The sequence below is a fragment of the Echinops telfairi genome, unplaced genomic scaffold (genome assembly GCF_000313985.2).
Source record: "Echinops telfairi isolate 266 unplaced genomic scaffold, ASM31398v2 ScPeMD7_7457;HRSCAF=8495, whole genome shotgun sequence".
In the NCBI taxonomy this organism is placed as follows: domain Eukaryota; kingdom Metazoa; phylum Chordata; class Mammalia; order Afrosoricida; family Tenrecidae; genus Echinops; species Echinops telfairi.
Window position 1 is genome coordinate 10,558,390 of NW_022111357.1, and position 11,387 is coordinate 10,569,776.

General features: G+C 50.6%; 1 protein-coding gene across 1 annotated transcript in view; it reads left to right on the forward strand.

The window, feature by feature from the left end:
- CSMD2 (CUB and Sushi multiple domains 2) overlaps window positions 1-11,387 on the forward strand; it is a 734,077-nt gene that overhangs the window by 208,655 nt on the left and 514,035 nt on the right. Inside the window, exons 5-6 of the mRNA XM_045298912.1 lie at window positions 8,357-8,564; window positions 8,613-8,730. Coding sequence (XP_045154847.1) covers window positions 8,357-8,564; window positions 8,613-8,730 — 326 coding nt within the window. The remainder of the gene's footprint in view (window positions 1-8,356; window positions 8,565-8,612; window positions 8,731-11,387) is intronic.

Sequence of the window (11,387 nt, forward strand, 5' to 3'; positions counted from 1 at the left end):
CACACACACACACACACACACACACACACACACACACACACACATCATTACAGCTAAAGTCCAGCCCTCTTAGCAAGACTGTTAGGCCTTTCCTGGCTAATCGCTACCTTCTCTTTGCATCCTGACTCCCTTAACTCATGTCATCAGAGCCCTGATGGCCTAGTGCAATGGTGCTCAACCTGTGGGTCGTGACCCCTTTGGGGGTTGAACGACCCTTTCGCAGGGGTCACCTGATTCATAACAGTAGATAAAGTAGGAACGAAAATAAGTTTATGGTTGGGGGATCACCACAGCATGAGGAACTGTATGAAAGGGTCGCGGCGTTAGGAAGGTTGAGAACCGCTGGCTTAGTGGGTTATGCATTGGACGGCTAACTGCAGGGTCAGCTGTTTGAAGCCAACACCTCTTTACACAGGAAACAGGAGGCTGGCTGCTCTTATAAAGATTTAGTCTCAGAAACCCCTCAGGGCAGTTCTACTCTGCCCTATATGGTCCTTGTGAGTCAGATTTGCATCCGTTTGGAGTATTTTAACTCCTCTCGTGGTTTCTGGGGCCAGCCGGCCCCTCCTCATGCCCATCACGCCATCCAGGTCTCAACCCTGGCCACTCTTTCCCTTGCCTGGGGCCCTGCTCGGTGCTTCTGCTCCTTGCCAAGGGTTAGGCTATAGGCCTCTTCTTTCACGGCACTTCCCCTAAGCCCAGTGCCGTTGAAACCAAGCCACTGTGGCCAGGGGTATAGCCAGGGCCACTGGCATGACTCGGGGTGGGGGTGGGGGGCACCAGAAATCCCAGGGCTTGCTGTAAACTGACATTGACAGATCTCCAGCTTGCTGACTGGATCCTGTATCTCATCTCCCTGGCAACGTTGCCGCTGCCATTATTTATACCAGAATGCAGACCCAGCCTCACATCACATGCCAGACTTCATCACCTCCTGCCAGGCAGACACCCAGGGTGGACATACCATGCAACTTAATAAGAACAATGAATAACCAAGCAAGACAAAGCTCCACACAGTCCCTCCTCCACCCTGCCCGCCACCAGGGCTGCAGAGGACAGGCGGGGGCAGGGCAGGGGGTGGGGTGGGGTGGGGGGATGGTGGGGAAGAGGAGAGGGGGAAAGGAATTAGAATTTCAGCTTCTTTCTGGCATTCAAGGCTTCCACGGGCCAATCCTGACTCCCGACCATGAACTATGGTGTTGTAGGTCATCCCCTTGACACTACAGACCATCCTGAGTGACTTTCAAGCCCCCAACAGACACCCCCTTTTCTCTGCCAGGGAAACCGTCCATCCCACGGTCCACCAGGCAGTCTGTCCTTGCAGGCGGCTGTCAACCCAGCTTAAAATGCCCAGCAAGACTTTGACTCCACCTCCCTGGGCCCACCTGATTCTGCCCATAGTTGTCTCTCCCCAGGGCTATGGCCATCCTGGCTACAAGGCTACCCTTACTCTCCCCACTCTGTGACAAACACAGGCACCTCTGATGGTGGTGGTGGTGGTGGTGGTCGGCGCTATGTGCCTGTTGCATGGCGTCGAGACCCTATGCACAACAGAGTGCAGGACTCCCCGGTCCTGACAGCTGTTGCTATGTTTGAGTCCATTGCTGCAGCCCCCGTGTTCGTCCATCATGGAGGGTCTTCCTCACTTTCACCGATGCTCTACTATGCCAAGTATGATGTCCTTCCACGTGGGGTCCTGTCAATCTCCCCTTAGTTCACCGCATCCCCTCCTGACTCAGCCCCCACCATTGGCTCCTTACCCCTCTTTGTTTACCACAAATATTCAGTTGGTTCACACTCATGGCGACCTCACAGGGCATAGAGTAGAATGGCGTCTTTGAGTTCTCTAAGCTGTAATCTTTACGGAAGGGGATCACCTGACTTTTCTTCCCTAGAGTCACTGGATGGGTTTGAACCATCAACTCTTACCCAGTTTCCCCCAAAATAAGAGAGTGTCTTATATTAATTTTTGCTCCCAAAGATGTGCTAGGTCTTATTTTCAGGGGATGTCTTGTTTTTCCCTGAAAAAGAATACGGTACACATTTATTATTTATTGTTTTATTAAAAGAGACTTCACACTTCCTGTCTGCTCCGGCTGCCTGCGGCCCACAGTGAGCTGCGCGGTGGCGCCTGCCACTACAGTCCAGAATCCAGAGTTACGGTAGCTTTGGGAGGTGGGGGCTTATTTTCGGGGAGGTCTTATTTTCAGGGGAATGCCTTATATTTCAGCGAGAGGCAAAACTGTAAGTAGGTCTTTTCTTGGGGGGATGTCTTACTTTCGGGGAAACAGGGTAGATCGGTAATGGAGTGCACACCACCTGTGCCACCCAGGGAGCTTGTTTCACATCCCCCACCCCCACCCCAGGGAGAGTGCCAGACCCATCAACATTTCTCCACTTCTCACTCACCGCAGGCCCTCTGCGTTTGCCACTCCATCACCCCAGAATGCACTTCTTCCAGGTACATGTGTAGTTCCCTCCTCACCTCCCCAGGTCCTTGCTCAGCTCTCCAAAGTGAGGCCTTCCCTACCACCCTTTCTTACATTTCAACACCCACCACGCAGGGTACGCACTGCCCTTCCATAGCCACCCGCCACTGCTTCGCAGGCCGTCTTGTGAGTTGTGGAGGGGTCCTCTCCGGCTCCTGGTGACCGCATCCACAACAGGATGGTTCCTGGCCCTGCTCTGCCTCCCTGATCACACGATGGCGGCAGCCCCTGTGTTCTTTGAATGCCTTCTCACCAAGGGGCTCAAGCTGTCTTCCAGCACTGTGTGGGACAATGGTCTGTTGGGATCCGTATGGTTTTTATTGGCTAATTTTCAGAAGCAGATCTCCGAGGCTCTCGTCGTAGTCTTTCTTAATCTGGATGCTCTGCAGAATCCTGTTCACCACGGCTGACCCTGCTGGTATTGGAAGTCCCTGTGACGCAGCTTCCAGCATCACATAAGCCACCATAGTAGGGCCAGCTGACAGAGTGGTGGTGGAAACATACCAGAGAGTGCACGAGTTAATTTTGGCTAGTCCGTTTTCTCTCAAAGAGAATGACGGCTCCATGAGGGTGTATATTTTTGCTTTAGTCACAGCTGAAACCCCTGAACTAGAGCAGTTCCTGGCACAAAGAAAGCACTCAGTTCGTATCAGTGGCATGAATGGCACCTCATCGAAGCCTTCCCTAACTGCCTGTGCACTGTCTCTCCATCCCGGATCACTTTCCCTGAACGCTTTTAACTTGTGATTGCTGGTTCGCCCTCCCAACCTCCCTGAGGAGCACTTGAAGGCAGAGCTGAATCAAGCTTCCATTTCATAGCCTTGATGCCAGCCTAGCACTTGGCATTCGGTGAGTGTGGGACAGAAATCTTCATGAGTACCTACCTGGGTGAAGGAAGCCCTTCCATCTCTGTGCTTATAGAGATGGAGGTTGGCATTTAGAAATAGGTTCATCCTTCTCTTGAAATAGACGTCGGCTGCAGGATGACATTAACAAGAAGAATCCAGGGCTCCTGAGTAAGTTCAACACTATCTCCAGCTCAGATCGCTCCTGGATATCCAGCTGCCTACACGATCTCTCCGCTTGGGTGTTCCACAGACACACCCAGCTCTGGCTCCCCAAAACACAGCTCCTGGTGGCCCTCCATTCACCAGGAGCTCCTCTCATGGGTTACCTAGCTCAATAAATGAAAATTTGCTTCCACCCAAAAGCTATGCCCCCTACTTGGAATTCATGCCTCCCACTTGGAATGAACCCCTCCCAGGTGTCAACCCTATTATAGATTCTATGTCCTACATATCTCACAACCCCACAGCCTTAGTTTGGTCCTAGTCTGGCCCACCTGGTCTTGGTGACTGCAGATTATAACCAGAGCATCCTTCCTGCTTCCCTGACTCCGACCTCCTTTGTGCCTCTGCCCGAGCGATCTTTGTCGGATGCCGGGTTAGTCACGTTCCTTCACGACCTTTCATCTGCGGGATGCAGTGGAGGGACATGCGCACACCCATGTCTGCTGTCATGCTTCCTCTGATCGCAAAGAGATGGGAGCAGCCCCAAGCCTGTCTGACTGTGGATGAATGGATAGATGAATTCGGGTACCAACCCACAATGAAATATTATGCATCTCTAAAAAGCAATCAGGAAACTATCAAACACCTCTCAGCATGGACAGATTTGGAAGACATTGTGCTCATCAAAGTTGCTCTGTCTCGTGGAGATCTGTACTCCATGACACCCTTCTTATAAAGGGGAAATAAAAGGAAAGATGGGTTTCACGGCCAAACAAAGCAGACTTTGAAGGCGGTGGTGAGGCCTGGGGTGGGGTGAGTGGAGAGGGCCAGGGCGGGAAACAGGGAGGGTGGGAGAGGAAAGCAAACCAAGGAGAACGACAAGAAAGGGTCACAGAAGAAAACAAACGAGACAAAATGGAAGCGAAAGGAGAGCCTTGGCGTCACTGGGCTTCGGTGACGCTAGGTGCCACCACAGGAACGAGCTTGCTGAGTTATCCCAGCAAATCATTTTACAGAGACGAAAACTGGGGCTTAGAGAAATAACTTCACCCCAGCCAGGTGCATGGGAAGTTGTGGAACCTAAATTCAAATCTAGGCCTTCTTGACACTAGAGCCCATCTTGTTGCCAATACGCTGCTGTTTCCACATCTCATTGGCTGATTTCTTCTCTCCTCTGGGACTCCTTCCCGTTTCCTCTGTACCCGTTCTGTTGGCTTCCATTACCTCGAGCCCTTTGTCCTACACACGCCTTTCCCTCGCACTCCTCTTGGCTTGCGCCGGGTCGATCGCTCTCTGTGCCTTCAAATGCCCTTCCTTTCTTCTCGAGCTAGCGAACTCCTATCCATCCTTCACAGCACAACCTTAATGGCACCTCCTCTGCATAGCCTTCCCAAACTGACCAACCCAGGCAAAGTGATGTGCTCTTTGCTTGTGTCCTTGCATTGCAAATTGTACTCCCGGGAGGCAGAAGTGTGTATGGGGTCCAAGCACAGAGCCCAGAACCAGGCTGTTGGGCTTAGAATGCCAGGTCTTTTCATCACCGTGAGCTGTGTTCCCTTTGGCAGGTGGCTGCCTGAATCTCTCCTGCCCTGGTTTTCTCTCCTGTAAAATGGGGTGGTGCCTCTTGGGGGGTTGTAAGCAGGAGGAAATGAAATGGGCAGACTCTACTGAAATGTGGTCTCCATCTCTCATGTAGCATATGCCGCAGTTTATCATAAATGTTGCCTACAGTATCATTGACTATAGTTATTGTTTACAACTGTAATTATCATGGTTGCCGGTGCCACCACGTTGACTCTGACTGGTAACAAGTGACCTCTTATGACACAATAGAGTCACCCCCTTGGGTTTACAAGGCTGTCATCTTTAGGGGAACAGACTATCAACTCTTGTCACTGAAGAGTCTGCTGGGTGGGTTTTCTGCTGTCAGCCTTTCAGTTGGCAGCCCAGCGAGTAACCCTTGTATAATAATGACTCCCTTGAATAGAGACTTCCGAAGGGTGAGCTTAGAAAGCTCAGATAACTTCCCCTAGGTCACCCAGTTCATCAATAGCAGGAGAAGGCTTCCCATTGAGGTCCACCATTTGAGAATTTCAAAGCTAGTGCTTTTAACTGGTTTATGCAAGAGCATTTCTTTCTTTCTTTCTTTACCCTCAATGTCAAATGTCAGCTGGGGCTTAGGCTGTGCGCAGCAGCAAGTATGTTCGAGGGTAGGCTGTGGGGCACGAAAACCATGGTCCCTGCCCTTGGGATTTCCTGTGCTGTGGAACTCAGAACCTGGGAGCAGGAAGACAGGCATGTGGGCATGTTCCAACATGGCACCAAGGACCAGGAGTGAAGAGGGACAGACGGACTGCTGCCAGAGTGCAGGGGAGAGAACTTGGGGAAGTCAAACCTTTCTAAGATAATGGCTTTGGAGTTGAGGCTTGACACATGAGATGAGTGCCGATGGATAAAGGACACACTTGGCAGAGGGGGCAGTGTGCGCCCAAGATGGGTGGACCAACGATGTACAGCATTAGAGCTTCTCGGGGGTAGGACAGTGGGCAGGAGGAAGGGTTGTAGCGGTCGGGGACTGGGAATGCCCTTTGGGTTGTGCCCCTGGAATTGTGTTGGGCCTTCGTGCTTAAGCACGTCTGAGGTTTAGAAAGATCTCGTGGGCAGAAAGTGCCCGTTCACTGTCGTGTGACAGTGGCAGTAGAGGTGCCAGCTGAGTTCTCCTCCCTTCTTGGTCATCAAGGAGCAGTACTCTCTAGGCCCAGAACTCCACCTGCAGCTCTGCCACTGCTTAGCCTCCTGCCCCAGCTCCGGGAACTTACCCTCCCCTTCGCTGCCTTTCCTCATCCGTTCACAAGATTCTCTCAGTTCTCCCAACATGGTAAATCAACAGAACAGACTAGCAAAAACCACATTTGCTGTTGAGCCAGTTCTCACTCCCGCTAACCCCATGCGTGCCAGAGTGGAGCCGTGCTCCATAGAGATCTCAGGGGCTGGTATTTCGTGGATGTCGTTCATCAGGACTTTCTTCCGAAGCCCTCTGGGTGGACTTGAAACCACCCTGTGGGTTGGCACCCAGTGTGTTACCTAAGTGCAACACTCAGGGATTCTGTAGGTATTCAACTTGGCGATACTGTCCAACACAAATGTTAGTGGCTCACATGTTAAACTTCTCTGTGGGTATACTTGACCTGCTGATTCAAAACATGGTCCCAGCTTTCTTTCTATCAGCTCTAGCTTTTGAGATCTGGCACATATGCCACACAGCGCTCTTCATTCTGCTTATTCTGCTTGCCCATAAAACATTCAGGATATGTTAACGTACTGCTAGCTACTCTGAACCCGAGGAATGCTGGCTTTATCTCAAGTAGTCTGTGTTGCACTAAATATTTAGGTCAAGTGGTATGGTGTCCTTTGATCCAAAGATCTATTTTTGAACAGCGCAAATTACATGAACTTGGAATTTTCCCAAATATCACTTCACCTTTATTAGGAATTGGATAGCAGGCAGTTTGATTTTGTTATTTTTAAAAGGGGGGCAGAAGTAAGAGTTTCTGTACAATACATAAGGAGCCCTAATGATGTTGTGGGTTGTGTGTTTGACAACTAACCGCCGAGTCAGCTGTTTGAGCCCATCAACCACCCTGTATGAGAAAATGAGATTTTCTGTTCCCATCAAGACTGACAGCCTCAGGAACCCACAGAAGTTTCACTCTGTCCTGCAGTGTTCCTCTGAGTTGTAATCAACTGACTAGTAGTGTGAGTGTGGTATAATCAATAGAGATTCAAGTGTTGTGAAGCTCAAAACAGGTCAGAGTTCAAACTCATCTATTAAAATGAAAATGTTCCAGTCATTGTTATAATGCAACGTCATTGTTATATATACAACCTCTCCACCTGTACACAGAAACTCCTAAAAGTTAGAATGTTTCTTATAGGAAACTTGGAGTCAACCTCTCCTTTAAACATGAATTATCCGTTGACTTCTATATCTTAAAGTTTGTTCTGAAATGCTTACTGCATAATTTGAAGAAGAAAAATTTAGATCGTCAGAATATCTACGAACAGTGCTCTGCAGTCTAATGTTTTCGACGCTCTCAATGCCCTCCTGCCTCTCCTCCATGTGCCTTTTCAGTTTCCTCTCCATGGTCCCCTCTTCTCGAGCCGTGTTCTGGCTTTGCAGGGCCGACTTGCAGTCTCTGTGCATATTATATTGCACAGCCTCCCAGACGCAAAAGAAAAACCATCTAATCCTTACTAATCCTGTTGGACACAGAAGAACTGCCCCTTTGGGTTTCCAAACCTATAAATATTTTAGAGTCTGTGGAGTGACTGGTGGATTTGAACCACTGGCCTTATGATTGGCAGCTCAATGTGTAACCAACTAGCCACCGTGGGTTCATATACAGCTTCCCTTGGGAGTCCCTTAATGCAGCATTCTTTCCCAAATATGTCTCACCTAATTTTTGGGGGGTCTTATCCTGTAATTTGTGGATCTGAACTCTTCTCATATTTATAACTAGCACGATAAATTTGCAAATTAGCATAACCTCATGGCTGAAGCTATAATGGAATACCATATCTAAGAAACTAGGGCTGATGGGATCTAGCCAATGCAATTTTCTGGATCAGCACCTCCAATAATCCCCGAAACAGGCCTAAAAACCAAGACACCGAGAAGAAAAAATGTTCTCGTTGGCCTGTGTTATCTTCAGGCCAACATCTCCCCACCCACCCACCCACCCCCGTCTGTGCCGTGTCCCGGGACCCTCTCTAATCTAGCTCCCATGGGTGAAGGCCAGTGTGCCCAGGCCTGGCAACAGGACCATTCACAGGAGCTTCTTTTCTCTGTGCCCACAGCGGACGATGCTTGTGGTGGGACCCTGCGGGGCCAGAGTGGCATCATCTCCAGCCCCCACTTCCCCTCGGAGTACCACAACAACGCCGACTGCACCTGGACCATCCTGGCGGAGCTGGGAGACACCATCGCCCTGGTCTTTAATGACTTCCAGCTGGAGGACGGTTATGACTTTCTGGAAGTCACGGGGACGGAAGGGTCCTCCCTCTGGTAAGCGCCACCCTCCACCCCTTCCCTGTTCCCTCTCCTGGTCTCCAGGGACTTGAGAGGGATCCACCCTGTCTCCTTACTGCCTGAGCTCGCCGCCAAAGGGCCTCTGTGGCTCTGCCTCTCAACTGAGGTCTGCGTATTCTCATCTCAAGAGCGCTGCATGCTGGTAGAGCCAGGTCCATTGTCACAGTTATTTGGATTTGAAGCGTGGCCTTGCTGCAGAATGTCACCATGGGGTGTGGTGGAGTCACTTGCATGGAGACTGAAAAGGTTCTGGTCTCAAGATGTGAAACGGTCTACGCCGCCGTGAAATGATCAGAGATAAGAGTCCCATCTCGGGAAGGCATAGCCATGGCATTCAACACAGGGCATGGAGCCGTCCACGAGATTGATCCCCCAGCTCCCAGGTCCTGAGCCGCAGGAGAAGCAGTCTGTTTTGGATCGTGAAGGGAAGGGCAGCATCCTCCCTAGCACTGTGACCTTGCCAAGGAGGGAGGGCTTTTCTACAGTGTCGTCCCCCTGCCGTGGGGACTCCCATTACTGAGCCCTTGGAAGGAGATGGGTGATTGGAGACTTCCCTGTCCTGGTTCCCCAGACATGCAACCACTAGGCGTGTCCAAGGTGAGATTGGCTTAAGGAAATGCCAGTTTTCTGCTCGAGTGACAAGCCTGCCAGGTGGTGGTGTGGCTTTTAGAATGTCCCCTTGTGTTCTTGGCCGGTTGTGTGGTTGGGATGAGGGAGTCATGGTGACCTTCATCAGCACGCCAGTGGCCAATAGAAGGGCGTGTTTCCAGGTGTGCTTGAGAGGAGGCCGGGCCATCTCTCTGTGTCGCCTTCCCTGCTGCAGAGGAGGGAAAGCGGCAGTGTCACTGAGGTCAGGCCGGCGTTGTGGCACAGCAGGAAGTAGGTGGCTGCAAGAGTCCAAAAGGGCAGGGCACTACGCGAGGTGGGGAGAGGGAGAAAACAAATGGGAGGGGCACCGGGTACATTTATTGAATGACTTTGTGCACCAGGTACTGGTTTTTTTGTCACTGTTGAGTCCGCTTTGGCAGAACAAGCTACTGCCCCATCCTGCACCATCCTCGCGATCCTGGTCTGCTCTCGTCCGTGGTTAGGACTACGCGTGCATTTTAAGGGTTTTCCGCTCGAGGATCGATGGCATTTACCTTACCTGATTACCAGAAGCAGATCCCAGACCTTCTCCCTAGTCTGACTTAGTCTGGAAGCTCCACTGACACCTGCCCACTGTCAGCGGCCTTGTTAGTGTTTGAACTACTCGTGGCATAGCATCCAGCCTCACTGCAGCGCATGCCAGAAAGACCTCATCCACGAAGCCATGGTCATTGCGCTGATTGGATGAGACACCAACGTGGGAATGAACGTATCCCAAATACAGACTCTGAAGATCGGAGAAGCTCCCTGGGTGCAGTGACCAGGTGTCCAGATGCCTAGGTGTCATAGGCATGCCACATGAACTTGGCCTGGTCATTTACTGCCTGGGATAATCAGTGTTGAGAGGCACACAGGCAAGCTCCTCTCCTTCGATGGCTCCTTGGAGGTTGACAATCTAGGAGCAACGGCTGGGCCTTAGAGGCTGGAAGATGGGCGGAGTCGAGATGTGCCTGCACTGATGAACCAGAACCCCACCACCTTCCAGTCTGAGCCCGATGACCCCCTGCTGCGTGCGTGCGGGTCTCTCTCCTGCTGGTCAGTGCAATCGCTGTGCTCCTTATAGAAAACATGGGAAATGTACAAAGGTATAGACAGGTGGGAGAAAAGATTATTAAAATGTTGATGCACTCCTCTGGCTTTTTTTTTTTCCTTTGCTTAGATCAAGCTAGCTGGCTATTTTTACATATTTTAATAAGACAAAATTAGGATCTTAATATATCTGTAATTATTTTCTAATAGACTTGCTTTAGAGAGCAGTTTTTGGTTTACAGAGAAATGAGGCAGGAAGTACAGAGAGTCTCCCTGTGCCCCCGCCCCGCCCCCCACCCTCACACTAGTCCTGCTCTTATTGGTGACTTGTGTCCGAGAGGTACCCTTGCTGCCATTGATGGATGGATATTGATATTGATTTGATTCTCCATCGAAGCCCATGGTTTCCATTAGGCTCCGCTTTTCCTGTTTGGTTTTGGCAAATGCATAAGGTTGTTTCTCTGTCATGAAAGTATCGTACAGAGATATATCAGTCCCCTAAAAATGCCCGGGGCCTATCTGTTACTTTCTTCCCAACTTCCCCCATGCCAGCCCTTCGGACATCTGGCAACCACCCGTCTTTTGGCCGTTTCCATGGGTTTCTGGGTTTTTTCCCCTTTTAGTGCTCAGTCTCAAACTCAGCATTACGAGCCGGCCATGAAAGATTTTCTGATATCATTATGGAAGCCTACAAAATATAATAGATGTGATAAATAGGATCACTTATTGAGCATTTACTACTAACATGTGCCAGGCCAGTTCTAAGCTCTTTACAACTGTAATTTCATTTCCTCTTCATAATAGCTCTATAAAGTCAGTACTGTTGTTTTCCCCAGGGAGCCCTGGTGGCACAGAGGGTAAGGCGCTTGGCTGCTAGCCGGAATGCAAGTGGTGCCACAGATGAGGCGGTCTGCTTCCACAAAGCCGGTGGCAGGAGAGCCATGCTACTCGGCCTTGGGGGAGAGGTTCCTCTATGTCGGAATTGGCTCCGTAGCAATGGATTTGGATGCTTGCTCTCACTTTGTCTATTTTACAGGTGAAGCCCAGACAGGTTAGGATTCTTGCTTGAGGTTCTGTGGCCTCCTTGAGTGTCACAAGCAGCGGAGCTGGGGCTCACCCCCG